This window comes from Indicator indicator, chromosome 2, assembly GCF_027791375.1.
Source record: "Indicator indicator isolate 239-I01 chromosome 2, UM_Iind_1.1, whole genome shotgun sequence".
NCBI lineage: Eukaryota > Metazoa > Chordata > Aves > Piciformes > Indicatoridae > Indicator > Indicator indicator.
The window spans coordinates 43,345,060-43,367,545 of record NC_072011.1 but is presented as its reverse complement, the minus strand read 5'-3'; the positions used below and the strand labels follow the sequence as shown (position 1 = coordinate 43,367,545).

The 22,486-nt window shown below is 42.5% G+C and overlaps 1 protein-coding gene across 3 annotated transcripts in view; it reads right to left on the bottom strand.

Annotated features, from left to right (window-relative positions):
* DAAM2 (dishevelled associated activator of morphogenesis 2) overlaps positions 1-20,369 on the bottom strand; it is a 121,726-nt gene extending 101,357 nt beyond the window's left edge. For 2 of the 3 annotated variants that reach the window (XM_054394787.1, XM_054394792.1), the window contains exon 1: positions 20,187-20,354. In XM_054394787.1, the coding sequence (XP_054250762.1) occupies positions 20,187-20,354 (168 nt within the window). Of the gene's footprint in view, positions 1-20,186 lie in introns of all 3 variants that reach the window. The other variant, XM_054394801.1, reaches the window with a different exon arrangement.
* Between the last annotated feature and the right edge of the window lie 2,117 nt (positions 20,370-22,486).

Below are 22,486 nucleotides of genomic sequence, written 5' to 3'. Positions count from 1 at the left end.
GGACACTGGCAGTACCAGGGACATAAAAACTACACTGCCTTCAGTGGGGAAATAAGACTATGCAACTTCCTGTCACATAATTTTGCATCCTAAGAGCAGGACAGAAGCCTAGAAAGGTGAACCCAGTGTGAACAAAGTGCATCTGCACTCTTCTGTGACTCAGGAGGGTAGATTAAGCCAGCACATTAGAAGTCACTGCATTAGCTCAAGTAACATAGAAACAAGGAAACTGCTCAGGGTTCCAGGCATAATGTGACCACAAGAGGCAGACCCAAATGCATCCGATTTAAAAATAGTAGGACTACTGGAAAATGGAGGATGGATTATCCTTCCTTTTGAAACAGACAGTGTTTGTCTTTGTTGTGAAGCAAAACGCTGGGTCAGATGGGCAAACAGCAAGCACAAAGACTTAGCAGGGAGACACCTTCTACAGAGTGCAAAGCAGCAGTCAAGATCTTCAACACTCTTTCCTGAAGTTAGTCTTCAGCAAGTGTGCCCCTTCACTGAGTCAAAAGGAGGAGTGGGAAGAACTGAAGAGACCTACATGTGCCTCTCTACTTCCACCGTTAATAAAATCCCACTCTGTAAAGAATCAAGAAATCCTTGCAAAATACAAGAGATATGAACACTTCTCCTGGAATCCTCCAAATCATCTTACCTATCCCATTCCCATCTTACTCTCTCCATCCCATTCCAGCAGGAGAGCAGAAGACCACCATGACCATGGATCTAGCTAGGAAAGAAGATCCTGGATCAGGTAGTTCATCTTCCAATTCTGAGTATCCTAACAGATAGCACATAAGAAAACTTGTTGCCATGGAGGGAAGCAAGAGGAACAGAAGAAAGAATAAATTTCATGAGGGTCATTTGGTCCATGAATAGGTCATTCTGACCCAATGACAAAGGCAGATCTATCAGTACGTAGAAATTCAGACCCTGGAGTTAGCTCAGTGACATCAAACAGCTATTGAATGGGAAAAGAATTGCAAAGGTTGGCAGGCAAGGAGGAGAACTACAAGCTCTGAATGCAGTCATTGAGACTGGGCTTGGAGCCAGGCTAAGGAAGTCAATGTGACCGAACGCCCAGGGAGCAAATGTAAATGTAAGAAAAAAGAGTTGGTCAGAACAAAGCGGGGAAAATACCCTCCTCCCTCACCTGTGCCAGTTTCACAACAGAAATGTAGTAACTCCTCTTCTATGCCTTGGATGGACAGCCCAGTTCCAGCAATTCATGCCAGTATGACCCTGCACAATGGAGCTTAGCCTCCTGGCTCTTAAAAATACTTGAAGTTTCAAGTGTTCTTATGAAACACAGATTAAAAAGACATTTTCCAGACTGGCCCGAGGGAGATGTAAAGTACCTTCAGTTAATATTCCTTCCATTTCTTTCCTTTATCTATTTCCTATTTTATTTCATTTACTGAGAGAGGGATACATTCAGTTAATTTCACTTTCATGTGGGCATTTTGTTGTTTTACTTACACAGATTGAATTTCAGTGATAAAACATTTAAAATGTACTGGAGCTGGATTAGAGGTCCAAGTATTTCCAATCCAGTTCTCAGGCCAAAAGGGAAGATGGATTCCATTCAAAATGGCTACAACCCAAGGAAATAAGAGATGGGCAGAAAGAAAGGGAATAAGAAGGAAGCATGGGTAGGAAATATAAAACCAGTATTTTGTGGGATTTAAAACCACATTATGTCTCTTAATTTTTGGGAACATTCAAAGTGTGAAAGCTGGATTTGATGCTGGGTAGCCAGCAGCTTGATAATGATATTACTCAAAGCCCCAGAAGAGCTCAATAGAAAACCATTTCTTACCTAGACATGGTAGCACTTTTTCTTAGTGACATTAAATAAAACTAATATAGAGGAAAAGTAATATTTTAAGAATGCAGAAGAGCAGATCACTTAGAGAGCAATACTAAAGGAGAACCTTTAATTTATACCAAATACCTGCCCCTCTAAAGAACACTCGGTGTCTGTCTACATCTCTGTACTTAAATGTGTACTGCATCTCCACCATTCAGTCATCTGTGGAAAGGTGGGACAGAATCACAGGATAGTTGCTCCCTCAGTCTACTTCACCTGGCCTTGCAAGAAAACCTATAAAGACCCTAAGAATTTGGGGATTTAAACAGAGAAAATCTGAAATTGTTTGAAAAGCAAACTTAGTAAGATACTCAAAGACACGAGATGTTCCATTGTCAACACTGCTGCTTAAGCCACAGGCAGGGGTAGGATGGAAACCTCAAGACTTCAAGTACATATAATATCAGGGCTTCAGGACTGCAACACCCCCCAGCTTCAAGTCAGAATGCTGGAGAACAAGATTCCCAAACTTGGTTCTCAAGGGACATTTGGACACTCATGGAAGACTTCTTCAGTTCCGGTTTCTCATTCTACTTGTCCCAGTTCCACCAGCTGCTGGTCTTCCTGGTCACAAGGGACCTTCCCACTGATTTAAGGTCAGACAGCTGCTTCATTTTGTAAAGGAAAACCACAACAACCCCAAAACACCAATAAATCTTCAAAGGCTGAGGGCATTGTTTTTGAGGGGGTTGGATTTGGGGGGTTTTAGGTTGTTTTTTGTTTGGTTGGGTTTCTTCTTTTTTGGTTGTTGGCTTATTGATTTTGTTTTGTCTTCATAAAAGTTTAATGAATCATGCATAGCATTTCCAGCATGATCAAGCATTGAATTTGGACATGATATTTTTTATTTACTGCAGACAATAACTTGATTAATATAGACATAACATGCATTTTGCCAGGAAGGAAAGGAGATATATTTTCTCATGTTTAGTTGGATACTTGTCTTGTTTCATCAGTTTCTCATCATTTCAGCTACACATAGTTCATTACACTTCTAATTTTTGTCTGCCAGTCAGTCTCTCTTACTTACAGTGCCTCTGGAAGCACATCATTTCTATGAGCATACAGCTGAGGCCTGTTTTGCATATTTAACATTTTTATGAATGAGATAAATTAATGACATCTAAAAGTATATTCTCATTTTTTAAATGTTTATTTCTGCATACAAACATATCTTTGAAATTTGGACATTTACCATCTCCAGAGGGAATAGTTTTGGCAAGAAATTAATCTTTATTTTACACCATAGAAGCTGATGGTAAGATGCAATACATTGGCAGACAGGATTCATCACTTCTGCTGTTCAGAGATGTCTATTTCAGATGTTTGACTGCAGCTCTATTTCCCTGTTTGGTTCTTTGGCAGCAGATATGTACTCAAGCGAAAGGACAGCCAGGTCTCAGCATCAAGAGGCACCATGAGAACTAAACCTTCAGAAGGCACAAAGTGGCAAAATTCCTCTCCTTTGTTAAACTCAAAATGAAAACTTAAGAACTTCCAGAACAGATGACACTGGCAGTTATCTGACCTGTGACCACCAGCAAAAGCTTCGGAAGGCTGTGTCAAAGCTCTGCAAGTACAAATCATAGAAGAAACGCTGTAGATGGTCAAACGCTTCCCAACACCCTGCCCAGAAAACTGATTCTGTGATGCACATGAGTTAATATCCTTTTCAAGATCGGGATAACATTGGCATCTGCAATTTGATTTTTTTTTTAAACACAGCTCCAAATTTTTCTTTAACTCTGTCACATCACCATTATTCATAAAGGTTCTTTTCAAGTCATCCAACAGGGAACAAAACTGAGAACGCAGGAATTATATGAGGATGCTTTTACACACTCTAGAAAGCCATGATTTGAAAACTTTTAACAACTTGCTTGCACACTCACCTCAAAAATTTAGGTTTCAAGGATATGTTCATTTTTATATTATGACCTTGTACTGTATGAATTTGGAATCACAGAATGGTTTAGGTTGGAAGACACCTTTAAAGGTTATCTAAGTCCAACCACCCTGCAGTGAACAGGGACAACTTCAGCTCAATCAGATTGCTCAAGCCTTGTCCCACCTGACCTTGAGTATTTCCAGGGATGGGGCATCTACCACCACTCTAGGCAACCTGTTCTGATGTTTCATCATTCTTATCGTAAAAACATCTCTTTCTTATATCTAGTCTAAATTTACACTCTTTCAGGTTAAAACTATTACCCCTTGTCCTATCACAACAAGACCTGCTAAAAATGTTGTCCCCATCTTTCTTATAAGCCCCGTTTAAGTATTGGAAGGCCACAAATATGTTCTCCCTTAAGCCTTCTTTTCTCCAGGCTGAAAAACACTAACTTTCCCAGCCTGCCTTCACAGGAGAGGTGCTCCAGCTCTCTGATCATTTTTGTGCCTTTCCTCTGGACAAGCTTCAACAGTTCCATGTCTTTCTTGTGCTGAGGGCTCCAGGCTGGACACAGTACTCCAGGTGAGATCTCACCAGGGTGGACTAGAGGGGCATAATCACTTCCTTCATGGCCACAATTCTTTTGATGCCACCTAGAATGCTATTTGCCATCTGGGCTGAGAGTGCACATTGCTGGCTTATGCAGAGATTTTCATCCACTGTTACCCCAAAGTCCTTCTCTGCAGGGCTGCTCTCAGTTCTTCATTCCCCAGTCTGTACTGATACCCTACTGCCCCATACGAGGTGCACAAACTTGCACTTGGCCTTGATGGGCCTCATGGGCCCACTTCTCAAGCTGTCCAGGTCCCTCTGGATGGCATCCCATCTTTCAGGCATGTCAATCCCACCACTCAGCAGGGTGTCATCTGCAAACTTTAGATAAAGGTGCGTTTCATCCCCCTGTACCATTGATGAAGATATTAAACAGCAATGGTCCCCTGAAGGACACAAGTTGTCACTAATCTCCATCTGGATACCAAGCCATTGACCAGGACTCTCTGGATCAAAGAAAGTCCTCAGTTACTGAACAGCCCATCCATCAAATCCATATGTCTCCAATTCAGAATAAGGATGTTGTGGGGGACTGTGTCAAGGCTTTACAGAAAATCAGTTGAGCAATATCCATAGCTCTTCCCTTGTCCACTGATATAGTCACTCCACCATGGAAGGCCAATAGGTTGGTCAGGCAAGACTTGCCCTTGATGAAGCCATGCTGTCTGTCTCAAATCACCTCCCTGTTCTCCATGTGTCTTAGTATAGCTTCTAGGAGGATTTGTTCCATGATCTTCTCAGGCACAGAATTGAGGCTGACAGGTCACAGGATCATAAGATGTTAAGGGTTGGAAGGGACCTCTGGAGAGCTTTGAGTGCAACCCCCATGCCAGAGCAGAACCATATAATCTAGCATAGGTCATGCACGAACGCGTCCAGATGAAAGGCTCCAGGAAAGGAGATTCCACAACCTCTCTGGGGAGCCTGTTCCAGTGCTCTGTGACCCTTACAGTAAAGAAGCTCTTTCTCATGTTAAGGTGGAACTTCCTGTGCTGTAGTCTACATCCATTGCCCATTGTCCTATCACAGGGTGCAAGCAAGAAGAGGCTGTCCCTTCCTTCCTGACACCCAGCCCTCAGATATTTATATACATTTATTAGATCCCCTCTCAGACTTCTCCTCTCCAGACTAAAAAGCCCCAGGGCCCTCAGCCTCTCCTCATAGGGCATGTGCTCCAGTCCCTTCATCATCCTTGTACCCCTCTGTTGGACTCTCTCAAGTAGATCACTGTCCCTCTTGAACTGGGGAGCCCAGAACTGGATGCAATACTCCAGGTGGGGCCTCACCAGGGCAGAGTAGAGGGGAAGGAGAACCTCTCTCAATCTTCTGATACGCTCTTTTGAATGGACCCCAGGATACCATTGGTCTTCTTGGCCACAAGGGCAGTTTGCTGTCCCATGGATAACTTGTCCACCAGGACTCCCAGCTTGGTAGTTCCCTGCAGTCTCCTTTCTACTCTTTTTACAACTGAGTGGAAAGTCTCTATTCTTAAATCCTTAAAGACTTCACCTCACTGCCATGACTTTTTAAATATCATGGAGAGTGGCTCAGGAATCACACTAGCAAATTCCCACAAGACTCTGGGATGCATCTCATGAGGTCCCATAAAACTTATGTGTGTTCAGTTTCCTCAGGTGGTCATGAACCTCATCTTCCTCTACAATTGGAGGGATGTCACTCTCCCAGTCCCTGTCTTGCAGTTCATTGACTCAGGAGGTGTGGGAAGAGAGCCTGACAGATAATACTGAATCATATTTAGATAAATGCACCACTCGTATCTTGCTTCCAGTTCACATCTTCATTCCTTGCTCTTGCACACACCTACCATTTATTTTTCCCCCCTCTTTTTCTTATTGCCCTTAACCTTTTTCTCCTGTCATGTACAAATGTATTCTCACTTATCTACCTCTGTCTCATAAAAGCATAAAAACAACGTAAGTTATAAGGTTGCCAGTGTAAAATATTCCCTTGTGCTGAAGAACTTCTTCCTAAGATCTAGTCTAAACCTACTCTGCCTCATCTTAAAACCATTCCCCCTTGTCCTATTGCTAGACATCCTTATGAAAAGTCCCTCTCCAGCCTTCCTGTAGGATCCCTTCAGGTATTGGAAGGCAGCTCAAAGGTCCCCCTGGAGTCTTCTCTTCTCCAGGTTGAATCCCCAGCTCCCTCTGCCTATCCTCATAGCAGAGGTGCTCCAGCCCTTGGATCATCTTTGTGGCCCTTCTCTGGACTCTCTCCAACAACTCTATGAAAAATAGCCTCTTTTGGGCCAGAACTGCTGCTAATCCTGATGAAAAGATGATTGAGATGAAAAGAAAATTGAGAACAATTTAAATTCTGACCTCTGTGAAGGGAAGAATGCCCAATTCCACACACATACTTCAATTTGCAGGCAGTTAAGTCCCACTACGAAACTGTAAGTAACCCTTACTGCTGGCATTTCCTGAAGTGAAAATATAATATTGCTTCTCACACACTGCTGGTCATTCAGAGAAAGGTGCACCACCCATCCTAAGGATGGCAAAGCTGCAGCTCTAGTGCACAAACCCAAAGAGATATAGAATCATAGAATCAGTTAGGGTTGGAAGGGAACACAAGGATCATCTAGTTCCAAGCCCTGTGCCATGGGCAGGGACACCTCACACTACATCAGGCTGGCCAGAGCCTCGTCCAGCCTGGCCTTAAACACCTCCAGGGATGGGGCCTCAACCACCTCCCTGGACAACCCATTCCAGGCTCTCACCACTCTCATGGGGAAGAACTTCTTCCTCATGTCCAGTCTGAATCTCCCCACTTCCAGCTTTATTCTGTTCTCCCTAGTCCTATCACTACCTGGTATCCTAAAAAGTCCCTTCCCAGCTTTCTTGTAAGCCCCCTTCAGACACTGGAAGGCCACAATAAGGTCACCTCGAAGCCTTCTTTTCTCCAGACTGAACAGTCCCAACTCTTTCAGTCTGTCCTCATAGGAGAGGTGCTCCAGCCCTCTGATCATCCTCATGGCCCTTCTCTGGACACGTTCCAGCATGTCCATTTCCCTCTTGTAATAGGGGCTCCAGAACTGGATGCAGTACTCCAGGTGGGGTCTCACCAGAGCTGAGTAGAGGGGGAGAATCACCTCCCTTGACCTGCTGGCCACACTTCTCTTGATGCAGCCCAGGATCTTTGCCACCATGATAAGCATGCAATGCACAATGGAATGTGCAGGCTCCTAGCATGACATACATTGTCTGAAAGCTACACTGTTACTTTGACAACAGTTGCAGGAACCTTTATTTTTTAATTCATGCTGCCTGTGCCAGGCTCTGTTGGCAAATAACTATCAGGTTAGTCTGACGGCTCACATTTGAGCAGTGCTTCCTCCCACCAGGAATGGAGGCTGGACGGGAGCTGAAACACTCTCATCATAGATCCAGAAGCAGTTGCACAAAAAGCTACTTCAGAGATAACTGCAGTGAGTGAATGAAAAAACCCTAATCTTCAGATCTCAGTCTCTGCAAACAGTTTATGAATCTTTCAAGTCAAAGAGATAAACGTTCCCCACTTAATCACTACATCTGCCTCCAGGGGACAGTATAGGATTGCTCCCCTACGGTTTTCCTTCCATTGCTTTGTTCAATCCAACCCACTAGACTGTTATATAAGAGAGAGCCTGCGGGAAGAATGCACATTTTCAATACTGAGGAGGTCGATAAGGCATTCTGCAAGACTGCATGTCTGAACTGCCAGTGAATGATGCTTGTTCAACTCCACAAACTGCCTGTACTCATGTACAAACTAGAGCAATGCAAAGTGCAAAACCAGTACCACTCAGAGAAGATCCCTTAAAAAAAAAAGGAGAAGCATTTCACAGGGTTTACCTAATACACAACTGCAAACACTGGAATGTCATTGAGGCAAGAATCAAGGAGTGAAACAGAACCTTTTTCTCTGGACTATAATGAGTTCCCATCCCTACCTTTTCAGGGTTGTGCCTAGCACAATTGCACGGCTGCACCCACAGGAAAACTTGATGGTAGATGGTCTTTCAATGGGCAACAGAACTATTACCCATACAGTTAGCACATCTCCAGATGCAGCACACTGGTTAAAAGTTTCCCCTTGGGTACCTGATATATATGTCCTCAGTCCCCTGATAACCCATGAAGAAAAAGCAAAACACCCCCTACCCCCTTGCAAAAAAAGTTTCTGTCCCCTCAGGCTATTCTACCTCATCCTACTCCTTGGAATTAAAAGCATACAGAAGCAACACACCATTTAAGGCTGGTGAGTAACATTTTCACCAGTTCCCTAGTTGGTAAGAATTGGGTGGATCTGCAAAACAGCATTGGGTTTCCATGCATTTGTACATGCACAGTTTGTGTATGTGCAGCTGTGCATGCCACTCACACCTTACATACACAAGAACTATATGCCTAGGACATCACATAACATCTGCCCATACATAAAACGTTTCATAGTTCCGTTTGTACATGATGAAACTCCTGTGCACACAGGAGTTACACAGCCTTCTGGCTTCAGAAGCAATGTTTACATTTCAACTCCTGCCACAGATTTGACTGTAAAGCAGAAAAGCAGGCAAACAAATGCCTGTGATTCCCATCATACTCTTTCTCCCTCTTGCTTTTTCAAAAAGCTGTGCTGTTAAAACCTTCTCTGTACTAGGGACCCAAAATTTCTTGATTCTCAGTCATAACATTACATGACAGAAAGCACCTGATAGGAATTCAACACATTGAAAGATTTGTTTCTCTTCTACCCTGCCAGGACAGAAGTTACTCATTCCTAAGGCTCAGCAGCAGAGTAAGACTTTCATCTATTAAGATCACTGCTTTTTGGCAGAGAAATTTACCTCACAGAACGTTGATTAACTTAACATATCCTGCACCCTCAAACACGCCTTCCACTCTACTGCTTCCTTTTTTTCTCCTTAATCATTGGTGAATTGCTGCTTTGCTTCCTGAAGAAGAGCTAAATCCTGTTACTCTCCTGTTCCTCAAAGCATTCTGTGCCTTGACAGCATATAAGTACATATATACCTAGCAAGACCTGTTGTGGCAGTCTTCTTTCATAGGCTGCTAGAAGCAGCATCTGCTGCTCATTTTTCCGGCCTTCACAGGCAAACCACATGCACAAGATAACAATCTACTGGGTCAAATAGAATGAGAAAGAATGAGGAAACCCAGTACCTGTTTATGCAACAACACACACAGATGTTTAGAGAGCGAGATCATGACTTAGATATGCATTCTCATATGCAGGGCTACAAAATGAGAAGAGCAAAAGGGGCAGACCATGGATATGGGTGGGCATATGCTATACGTATATTATTGACAATAATGCCAATAGATGACTATCATCACTGCTTTTTCTGTTAAGGTGAGCTGCATGTCTATGTCAGTGAATTGGAATGAGCCCCATGAGAGGGATGGGGATGAAAATTGAATAGTCAGGCTCATGTCTAATCTAAATCCCTGCTGCTGCAATTTAAGCCTATTACTTCCGGCCCTATCAACCACAGACATGGTGAGCAGATTTTTTCCTTCCTCTTGATAACAGTTTCCAAGCCTATTAAAGGCTGTTGTAATGTCCCTCATCAGTCATCTTTCTTGAGGCTAAACAAGCCCAGCTTTTTCAGTCTTTCTTAGGGGTCATGTCCTCTGGACCTCTCATTCCTCTTCTAATAGACTTCCGGACCCTTCCTAAAGTACATCTTTCGTGAAGTGCACTGTTCAAAAGTGGGGACAGCGTTCCAGCTGAGACCTTAGCAATGCGAGTGCAAAGATTACTTCCTGCATCTTCCAGACTGTAGTCCTGGTTGCATATTCTATGAGGGCAATTGTTAGTTTGTTTGTTTCTAATAAAACTCCTCAAAATCTTCCTGACTTAGTCTCATTTACGGTTCACTTCTCTGAAGCAGTACACCCACCTGGCTGCTTCTCATCCTGAGTTACTAGACTCCCCTAAAAGGAGCATATTTTAACTGTTCCCATTGAATCCTAACCTTTTTCACACAATTTCTCCATCTTGCTTTATCTTTTCTCCATCTTTTATCCTTTATCTTATCCAGTGCCAGTGGATCCAGTCAATTAAATGAAAACATCAACAGAACTGAAGCTGTTAAACTTTGTGCTTGATACATCTTTTCACTGTGATGGGTTGCAAGTCCTCTAGGACATGTACTTCATTTACCTTCATGTTCTGATTATGCACAACATACCAAATACCTCTCTCAAATACAGCTTCTATTATCACCATGTATAACACTAAAAAAAAAAAAAATCTGCTGTTTCAGCACAGTGCCAATTCCTTGCCTCTCATTTCATTTCCTTCTCCTCCCCTCATTTCCCCCTCCCTTCCCCCTCCCTATATTGAGGTTTTTCATGCCACATTCTTTTAGACGAGACCCTGTATAGGAAGGTAGGTGTGGGAAAGGTTATTAGGAAAACGTTGTCCAAACTGCTACCTTTCCTGCTTCCCCACCCTCTCCCTCCCTACAAAGTCTCCTCTGTTCTGTTTTAATACTAATGAGTTCAGTGGAGGTTCCTAGGCTGGAGCAATTCACAGCCTGGACTGTGCCAAAGCACACAGGCACACACCTCTCTGATCGCTTCCTGCACAAACACAGTCCTGCTGGCTCAACCTTCAAAATGTGGGCTGAGAATTGCTGCTGCAGCCCTGTGCCAAAGGCAGACTGAATTTCCAGGGGCGTCAGTGCCACCTACTCCTCCCAGCTTTATCCTCTTGTGTGCATCCTATTTGCCATATGCCTCTATGGAGGAAAAACAAGGGTAAGTCAGAGCTTGGCTGACCTTTAAATCTCTGATAAAATATTACGTAAAAGGGCAGGAGGAACTGAGAGGTCAGTTAAGAATTTAATGAGCAAAAGTAACTTCCTATCAAGCTTTATTTTGTGCAGCTCAGACATACATGCTCAAACTTATATGCAGGGTAAACTCAAAGGAACTCCAATAAATAAACATAATTTCTGGCACTAATTCAGGTTTACACAGATAGAAATGAAACCGGAAGATGTCTTTCATTCTTCTCTTGCTCTCTGAATTATTACTCCAGATTTAGTAGTGCAAACAAGAGATCAGAATGTCCCTAATTCACCTTACTTTGGATTTATACCAGTGCAAAATATTAAACTGCCTGCTTTAAATTTTAGCAGAGACTAAACCTCTCAGCTAGACAGCCTTTAACACAAGCTTGTTCTACAGTCTAAAGCACAGATTTCAGCCACAGAATAGACCAACAGTCCACTTTTTGCTAATTGTTAATTTCTACAATAAATGGAGATGAGTTGTATTTACTACTAATCAGTCCAGATCAGCTAGAGGAACACCCACATATGAGGCTTCTGCTCTCTCCTCTGGGGTGAGGTGGAGGGCAATTCCACAGAGCTCTTCACTCACATAAACCAAGTATTTCCGTAGTCAAACACTGAACTGAAGGCATGACACTGTATTTGATTATTCACTCACACCCTGACTTGTCTCATTGCTCAAGTATTCTGATAATCAGAACAGCAACTGCTGCACTGATATTACTGCTCGTAAGAAAATACCAGCCAAAATGTTTTTCTTTAACGATTTCTAATAAGGAAAGTATCAGAAGCTTTAAGAAAATAAGGAATAACAGAAGGATGAGCATTTGCCTTGCAGGATGAATTAATCTTCTAACAACAAATCACAATTGCCTTTATTATCTGGTTAGGAGTTTGCAATCCAAAAGTTCTCTTGCATCACTAATATAGAAGTCAACAACTTTAGCCAAACTCACTCATCCAGCTGTTGCTCTACATACAAGATGTAATGCTGAAACAAAGACACTACAGCAATCCCAATGGATTTTCCATGACTCAGGGATCTCCCTGGACACCTTCCAAACTGGGAAACTGCAATCTACTTTCCCCTTATAATTTCCTTCTGAGAAGTTATTTGTCAAACCTCCACCTAGTAAACCATTGCATAACATTACTGTCCATGCTGCTAAATTATTTTCAGAAGGTGTTTGTGTTATTCGTCTGGGCAGTCTTTCCTTTAATGTGATGTACAAGTGAGAGAAAACTGAAAAATTAAAACATATCCATAAGCATTTTTAATATAAAAGTGCATAGAATACACAGATATTGTCCAGGGTCCTTTTGCATATAGCTCTGAATCCACATGTGAAAGAGACTCTGTCCAGGAGGGCTGTAGAGTCCTTTATTGGATTCTCCTTCTAAAAAAAAAAAAAAAAAAAGAACATTGCAGGGCAGTACCTAAGACATGAAGAAGAAGTAGAGGTTTGCTCCCAAGATATTCAAATACAGTATATTCTGTGACTGGAGGACTCCTCTACCACCTACAACCAGCATGTACTTGATCTTTTTAGCACCTTTTTGTCTGGCTACAATTCTGTACTAAAGCTAATTTAGAAGCATCACTATTTCTGGTTTCACATCAGAGAAATGAACTCACAAATGCACGAAACAAGCTTGCAGAGGTACCTAGAAACAAGAAGTAATGCTTTTGAAATGTATTCTTGCTAGTGAGTTTACAGACTTTTTCATTTACAGAAAACGAGGTACCTAGCATTAAGAGTTCTGTGTCAGAGCTGTGGCAGTGCCAGGTGGACAGTGTCTGTCTGTACTTCCTCCAGACAAAACACACCAGAGAGTGCAGCTGTGGAGGTATCTCAGTGTGACGAGTGACAGAAAAAGCACCTTATGATGCTTGCCTTCCAGGTGCTGCTCCCATATGGTGCTGAAGAGATGAATAGAAGGGCTACTCATCTCCTGTATTTCATAGAATCATAGAATTGTTAGGTTGGAAGGGACCTCAAGGATCATCTAGTTCCAATACCCCTGCCATGGGCAGGGACACCTCACACTAGATCAGGTTGCCCAGAGCCACATCCAGCCTGGCCTTAAACACCTCCAGGGATGGGGCTTCCACCACCTCCCTGGGCAACCTCTTCCAGTGTCTCACCACCCTCATGGTGAAGAATTTCTTCCTAACATCCAACCTGAATCTCCCCATTTCCAATTTTTTTCCATTCCCCCTAGTCCTATCACTACCTGACACCCTAAGAAGTCCTTCACCAGCTTTCTTATAGGCCCCCTGAAGATACTGGAAGGTCACAATAAGGTCTCCTTGGAGTCTTGTCTTCTCCAGACTGAACAGCCCCAACTCTCTCAGTCTGTCCTCATAGGAGAGATACTCCAGCCCTCTGATCATCCTTGTGGTCCTTCTCTGGACGCGCTCCAGAGTAGTGTCTCAGCAGAGTGGAGTGGAGGGGGAGAATCACATCCTTTGACCTGCTGGCTATGTTTCTCTTGATGCAGCCCAGGATGTGATTGGATTTCTGGGCTGCAAGTGCACACTGGTGGCTGATGTTGAGCTTCTCATCCAGCAGCACCCCCAAGTCCTTTTCTTCAGGGCTGCTCTCAAGCCAGCCTATATTGGTGCTTGGGATTGCTCTGACCCAGATGCAGGACCTTGCAATCCCAAACACTGATACAGACTGGACAGCGACTGGCTTGAGAGCAACCCTGAAAAAAGGACTTGGGGGTGCTGCTGGATGAGATGCTCAACTTATTTAGAGACACCAAAAGCTCACTTTATTTAGTGCAGAGGAAGGTGCAAGAAAACTGTAAGCCTGGAAGCCTAGTACCCTAAAAATTGCTACTCCATCTACTCAGCTCATCTGTAGCACCTTGTGCTCCCTACTCCAGATTCTTGTAGCCAGGTGCATAACAAGAGAAGGTAATTTTCCTCCAACATTAGAAGAGACATCCCAGATTGCTCTAACAGTTTCCCTGAGTGTTCAACATCCTTGAGTACTGTTTAAAGACACAATCCACCTACATGACACAGAGGCATGACATAATTATAAACCCTTTTCCTCCAATGTCATTTAGGCTGTATGATAGTATATGATACCCTATCACTATGAGCAATGATTATATCTAATACAAATCATTACTAGATGAGCAAATACAGTCCATTTAAGCCAACACATTAAACAGATGTTCCTTAATGATTGTTAGATACTTCTCCATTCAACTACTTTTTTAACAGTTCCTCCTAAGCCCCTGCTACACTCTACCTATCTTCTTTCACTGTATCTTCTTCTCACTGGAAAATTTCATTGCTTCCCCAGCTTCAGGTGTTTACTTTAACAACAATTTTTTGTTAAAAATTTAGTAAGATCTTCCTGGATCACCCTTTCCTGTTTGAATCAGGCTAAATGACAAATCATACTTCCTACAACACCTCAGATCTGGCCTTTCTTCTATGAGCTTCAGAAGGAACATTCAACCTTCCCTCATCAACACGCAAACTCTCTCTCCAAAAGGATAGCCAAAAGATCATCCTCCCCTCGCATTTGTCCCATGTCACTTCCAACTTTGCACCCTGTCCTTGCTCTCCTTTCAGCACCACAGTTAGTTCACTTGGCATGAATTCTTCCTCAACTTCTTAATGGAAAACTTTGTCCCTCTTATTTCAATCCCCTGCCCAGTTAAAATCTGGCCAGCATGCTCTTTGCTCTGCCATTTTTCTCAGATCCCTCTCCAAGTAGCATTTCTCATCCAAAATTACCTTTCTGACCCAATTTATAACAATCTCCCATTTCTTCCTTGCAGACCAAATCTAGGTTCAAATATTCTCACTAAAAGGTGAAGAATAAGGAGAATAAGGTCTTAATAGAGTTAAGTCATCTAACACATCTCTGAACAATGAAAGTCACTGATAAAGAGAAGAAAAGAAAGGACAGGAACTGCAGAAGGGCAGGAATCATACTCTGAGAAGCAATTTCAAATCAGTGGAGAAACAGGACACCTCTGTACTGCCACTGATGACTCTTTTTCTGCTGGAGAGCACAGAGCTTGCTATTTTAACTCAGCAGGCATTAAAGTGGGAGGGACTATATGAAATGATGGCCCAGTTCTAGAAGGAAGGTAGGAAATTACCTACTCTATATCCATCCATACAGAGCTGGAAAATAAGTTGAAATAAAGATAAATTAATTTGATCTTTCCAGCTAGCAAGTCTAACTCCTACTATTAATATCATCTCAGTGTTTTATCATTTCAGATGACTTCAGACTTGATCCAGAAAGCTTCTAAATCTTTGTTACAGCTTTAATGCAACACAGAAGCCATCCAAATATTAATGACATCTTACTAAAGGAAAAAGGCCATGGTAGAGCTTGACTTTATTTATGAATTTATTTTTATTATTTCTATAATGCTGCCTAACACCTGCAGCTCTGCCAAAATAAGATGCTGTTACTAAATCAGCTGATCAGGTATTAGAAACCTGTGGAACAAAAGATTTTCGAACAGTAAGCACATCCATCCTAGCTGTGGCTTAGGGGATAGCTTCCAAGAATTCAGTCATGGGAAGACACAAGATTGACATCTTAGCACATCCATCCTCTAGTGTTATAATCCATTCCTTTCCCCTCTTTTTGCATCCAAAGTTGCTTATCAGCTGTGCTTTCAACATCCAGTGCTTCTCCTTTTATGCCATAGATGGACTACATACATTTCCTCAATCAGGGAACATCAAGATTATCCTGTTAAAAATATGCAGTCCAGTAAATAGGTCTCTCAAGTATTTCAAGTCTACTGTAAGCAAATCACACTCAGAATACACTTAATGACTCCTTTCAAGTACTCTTACCATAACTACTACCTTTCCCACCTGTCAGATAGGTGGCCAGTATGCTCTGCTTGGGATATTTGGAAGCTAGCAATCACCTCAGACAGGAGAAGCACCACACAGGCAACACAGAACAATATAATGCCACCACTGTCTTCAGTGGAACTGAACTGCTTTATACGAGATAACGATCAGACCAGATGTTTTATAGTACAGCAACAAGATCTACAAAACAGTGCATCCCTACACAAAAACCCTTATAACTACACAGGTACTTTGGTTACACCTCCAGTTTCCTCACACTCAAAATTTGGCAGGTAAGCCCAGGTCTCGGTTTGCATTTGTTTACATAGCCCCATTGATTCTCAGATGTGGAGTGTGAGACCTGCCTCACACATCATGCCCTTCTTACAGCATCTGGATGTCAAGCATTTGCATCATAGTAACTTCTGCTTCCTACACAGTTGGTCAGGGAGCTACGAATTGCCAACCAGTTGTACCTACTGGAAGAGAACCTGGAGAGAGAAAGTGCTGATGCTGCATTCAGGGCCACAAGCCTGTCCTTATTACAGGACTCCATATACAGGTGAGCGTCTGAAGGGAGGGGCTGTCTCTGCCACAAAGTGTAAAATGTAATGCCTCATATGTATTGGGACTTGAATAGCTACAGAAAGCTGCTTATAGTGACACGTGCATTAAAATTAAGGACTTGTGCACATGTATTGAACTTGGGACACTTGTAAAACAAACCAGACATTACAGAAAATCTCTCTTGGAAGAGCAGGAAGAAAAAGGTATCCCAGGTGTGTACAATCTGGGGCTGAAGAACTGTGCTGGACATAAAGGAACATCTGTGCACAACAGACAGACTACGATACCATGAAGAGCTTTTCGCCTTCCAAGCCAAAGTCTCCTAACTGCCTCAGAAATCTTAATCCACCCAATACATTCGGCATTATCATATATGATAGAAGACAAGTGCATCTGAGTGAATGAAAATTGTTAATCTGACAACTCTAAACTAAACCAAGAGTTTCTGCAGCCTGGCCCCATCAGCAAAGTAAGTGACTTGCTGCCTCAAAGCTTTGCTCTTTTTTTCTGCCTTCATAGACAATGTATTCTACTCAGATAGTAAAGTGAACGGTGATGCTAAGCTTTCTTCCTGGATATGAGCCTCTGGTCATGAAAAAAAAAAAAAAAGCTTAGTCTCACCATCAGTATTTTCCTATAGCCTCTACTGGCCCATTCTCACTAAGTGTAAGAAAGGACACAATTAGGATGGGGCGTCTCCTAATGCAGGTAGAAATATACTGAATATTTACCAGACTGGAAAATTCATCATAAGGGAGGCTTTTCCAGCACAGATGGGCTTAGTTCTTCTTGTCATTAACTCTTATGTGGGAGAGTGCCCCAGATTTTAACTGCAACAGGGGCAAAATAAGGCTTTTTAAAATTGTTTCAAGCACATCAATGTTTCATTATACCCTTTGTAGAGCAGATGGCAAGATGAGGCTATACCCCCTGGGCCTGCTTCAGGGAGCTAACACAAATGCTCTTCTCAGTACAGATCTCAGATGATGTTGGTGTCATCATTTCACTTGGGATTTGGGTCAAAAGGCTTTACACTCAAATCTGGTTTTTATATAGTACAAGCGCACCCAGACTAGACTCCAACAGATAAGCAGTGGGGAGACCAGTACACAGCACAGACCCCTCTCATGCACTTCCAGGTCGCTGATTTACACTGGCACATTTATAGACTGAATCTTTCTAATCCAATTAAAATCTCATCTGAGCTGTCAATACAGATGTGGTCTGGTTTATTTTAATGTCTCATAGAACATGCATTAATACAGACTTGTAGACAAACTAGCCCTTCTAAGCAAATTCTGCATTCTGGCAGGCCAGTTTCTAGCCCAGGTTCTCTCACTTACAAAGCCCTTACTGCTGTCATATTACCTGCCTACCTGGGAACTCCTATGGACACATATCACGATCTTATCTGAGCGATATACACCACAAACATTCTGAAAAATAGCACTTTTCTCTCCCAGCTCACTTCTCATGAAATGATGACGAGGGTACTATCATTAAATATAGGAACATGAGCAAGATCTATTTTCAATGGCTTCATTGTTTGAAATGTATATGCCAGTTACAGGCTACCAGCACATTTAATAAATTACAGCACAGGCCAGCAACTTCTGAGGCTTTCTGAGGCTAATTTTTTTTTTTACAGATCATCATGTATACTTGTCATTAAATTTTGCACTAGAAACATTATAAGTCACACTGGTGGATAGACTTCCATAATGTAGCTGTAAGCTGTTTTGCCACAAGCACATGGAATACCAGTATTTTCCAGGCATAAACCAAAAAACCAAAAATAAATCTATAAGCACCCTTAATACCCCCACAAACTCTCAAACTCATCATAGAAACTGATACCTTTTTCAGTAAGCAAAAGCCCAGCAGCAACTAAAACAGACCTTTCACTATGACCCAAATGTAAACAAGGTCAAGTTCTAGCAAGCCAAATTCAGGAACAAAGCACATCTTTTGGTGATGTCTTCAGGAAAGCTGGTATTGGAAAGAAGTGAACTTTGATACAGCAGTTAAAGGTCTGCAATGCTTAAGCAGCATCTAAAAAGAAATTGACAGCAGAGCAGATTACTGTTTATACTCATGAAAGATACCTGTCACTAAGCAGAATTTTCCACAGTCAATCAGCTGCACTGATTCAAGTATTGCCACATAAAACTCAAAGACTTAAATATACATAAGGATTTTGCAAGGTATCTCCATAAGAGAAGATTCCTCACCCGCTACTTATTCAGAAGTGGATTCTCTTCCACTGCACACTCTATTCTTCCTGAAGCAGCTGCAAATTCCACTGACTCCTTTCCACACCCCTGGCATACAATACTAAAAAACTGTTGTGGGTGCTACGGAAAGTGGAAACAGTTAATGGAAAAGAAATCTGTACCAATTTACTATGTACAGCAAAAGCAATTTTGGCTGAGGAAGTCCTTGAGATGAAAATTGTTAGAGGGTTGGAAAGTATTTCAGAAAAGATCACCTTATGGCTACATCTTACATTCAATTCTGGCATCTGCTTTTCACCTCATCTTGAGGAGGCCTGGGCTAGATTGCCAGCCTACTGATGTGACAAGCTATAGCTGCCCCAATATTTAGTAAAACACTATAGTTGTCCATACAATAGCCTTCACTTGAACACCCAAATCATACGGTTATTTTCATTGCTATAGAACTTTGAGGTCATGATAATGGACAAGAATTTACTGGGCTAATGTTATAACTGCAATGTAGAAAGATTAATGGCAGATTTCTCTGATTCTGAGATCTAATTTCTCTGATTTCTGTTCTGTTCCTCTTCTAAGTAGTATCACTCAGGTTATACACACTTTGCATAAACTCCAATCTCAGAGTAGCAATGAGATACCTAATCAACTGCATCAAATGGACATCACCTTTACAATGCAGATTGCAAAACAGCACAGCCCTATGACCTCTGCCTACATTTTGCACGCAGGCAGAACAAGAGGGCAAAGACAGCTAAGTCATTTGATGCCAGACATGAATAGCAAGTGCCTGCTACTAGAATGTGCAATATCTACCACAAAAGCAAAGTGCATCTGAAATAACTGCTTTCCTTCCTGTTTCTGTCTGCTGCTGCAACAGTACCATTTCATGGTTCGAAGGCAGCTAGCTGATGAAATACAAATAGCATGGTCATCTGATTCTTATACCTCACCAACAGTATGTTACTGATGAACAGAACAGTGTAGTCCTAATTTTACAGGCCCACAAACTCTAAGATTTTCCACTGCACTATTTTATACAGGAAACTTTATTCCAAAGTTGTTAACAAGAAACCAACTGTCAGATACTCATTCTCTACAGAACTTACTATTTTCCTTCTGATATGCCCAGTCCTACATCTGGAGAAGTGCATAGTGCTGCAAGAGCAAATAAGTATATTTAATAATTTTGTTGCACACTCAGTGTCACTGTCATCCATTCTGTCATTTGCTATCTTCCTCCCATCAAGGGAAAAGGTTGTTTTTTTTCCTATCCCTAATAAGTCTGATAAGTCTTTAGCCCTCTAAAATGCATCAATCTGCCAGCAGAAACTTACCACAAGTTCAGAAAATCTGGCATTGAGCTCTTCTGCTGGTGGGATTGGTACAGAAAACTCAAGGAACTGGAGGGGGTTATTGTCCTTGAGGTTGATTTCAGGGAGGTCACTACCTCCGAAACAACAAAGAAACCCCAATGCATGACGATTCCTCTTCCGGGGTGCCATGATCATGGTGTATGATGCTATCTTCTGATCATGTTCTGCAGAGAAAAACAAAATAAAACAAAACCAGCAGTCATTAAATGATAAACAAGACCATTGGATCCGTGCAGCTTTGTGCAGTTAAAACAGTTATCACTGGTGTAACAGCTGGAAGAGGACAGAAGGGTCTGAGACACAAAAGAGCAAAATAAACATTCAAGCTAGACAAGGCAGCTAAGCTTTAATATGTTCTTGTATGACAGTGTAGAATGACTCCTCCTAAAGTTTCTGACAAGCTTTTACAAACTCATTGTGAGATTTCCCAGCAAGTAGATTCATCAGCAATGCTCAGTAGCCAGAGTTGAATGCTACCATTGAATGCTAGTACTGGCCTTCCTCTCACTACTGCAGAATCAAAGTATCTGAAGTAAAAAATATATACTGGAGAATTTACCCAGAAGGCATGGAAGAATCCTCCAAAGGTATCCCATTTGGTCAAAATAAACCAAACAATGAAGCACAAATCAGTTTTTCACCACTCTGGAGCCAGACCACCAAACACTCCCCCTTTATGGCCAGGACTGTTGCAGTAGGACTATTTTGTCTCTCCCATTTTAAAACACACGTAACTAGTTTGGGCTGCACAGTGCTAATGCATGCTTTCAGATTTATATTTGAGCTGCCAGATCCCATCTTGACAGGGCCCAGGCCCGTGGGGCTTTGGTATTAGCAGTGTAAGGGAGGCAAAAGGAGGCCTGAGGGAGGAGCTGGGAAGTGACTGATTTCACCACACAACACCGTTTGGGAGCAGCCCATCCAAACAGGAAGTCTCCTGCCAGCAGTTTGAAAGGAGGGATCTGTGCAGCCCACAAAGAGCTGCATATTTTGCCCTTTTAAGGGACTTGTTGTTTGACAGCTCAGGGGCTTATTTGTGTTATGATTTTAAGGACTTCACTTTTATACTTAATCTGCAGAATAAGCCATATCCTTAGGTAGTGAAGCCCACCACTCCCTGGGCATGGGGCAGAGAAGCAGTGAGGGAGGTGGCAGGTGAATAGAACCACAGGATGCTGGTTGTATCAGCAGCAACACAGCTGAGCTTTGTCATCAGAGCAGCTGCTGCCCTAACCTGCTCCACAATGCCTTGGTCTGTTTGCTTGCCAGAACAAGGCTGCTTTGAGTTCTCACAGAGACTGAGTAGCTGTGTTAGGAAAAGCACCTTTAGGACAGCAGTTGCATAGTAGGACCTAACATGCTGCCCACAGTCAGAAGCTGGAGGCCTTTTTGTGTAGAGATTGGCATGCTGGTATAAGAAAAAAAAAGCCACTAACAAACAAACACCAAAAATAACCCAACACAAAACCCCAAACCACCCAAACCTCCAACCCTGTGTCACTACATACTTGGCAGGAATCACCTTGCCTATTCTGTGCTGGGATACATTTATCTAGCACCTTCTGTTATGCTCTGGAGGGGCATCAGCTGCAATTCTCATGTAGCTGAAAATAAAGTGAGTACCAAGCACTGCCTTCTGGTATGCCCTCTTTTCTTTGCTCTCCATTCCAACTCTGCAAGGGGCAGTGAGCAGGACCAGATCAGGGTGATTCTGGCTTCAAAAGCACCTTCTTAATAGGAGAAGGCTCTGAGGTGACCTTATTGTGGCCTTCCAGTGTCTTAAGGGGGCCTACAAGAAAGCTGGGGAGGGACTTTTTAAGATATCAGGTAGTGACAGGACTAGGAGGAATGGAACAAAGCTGGAAGTGAGGAGATTCAGACTGGATGTAAGGAAGAAGTTCTTCCCCATGACAGTGGTGAGACTCTGGAATGGGTTGCCCAGGGAGGTGGTTGAGGCCCCATCCCTGGAGGTGTTTAAGGCCAGGATGGATGAGGCTCTGGCCAGCCTGATCTAGTGTGAGGTGTCCCTGCCCATGATAGGGGGGTTGGAGCTAGATGATCCTTGTGGTCCCTTCCAACCCTAACTGAATCTATGAATCTAGTCTATGATTGGATTCTCACTAGGAGATGCTAAAAGCCAACCTAACCCTGGAACTCATCTCTGACAGATTCAGTCAGCAAAAACAAGATGCCCTCAAATCTAGCACAATGTTGTGCATGGCAACATCTGTTTCCTCTCAGGGGGGAGACTTAAGAGATTC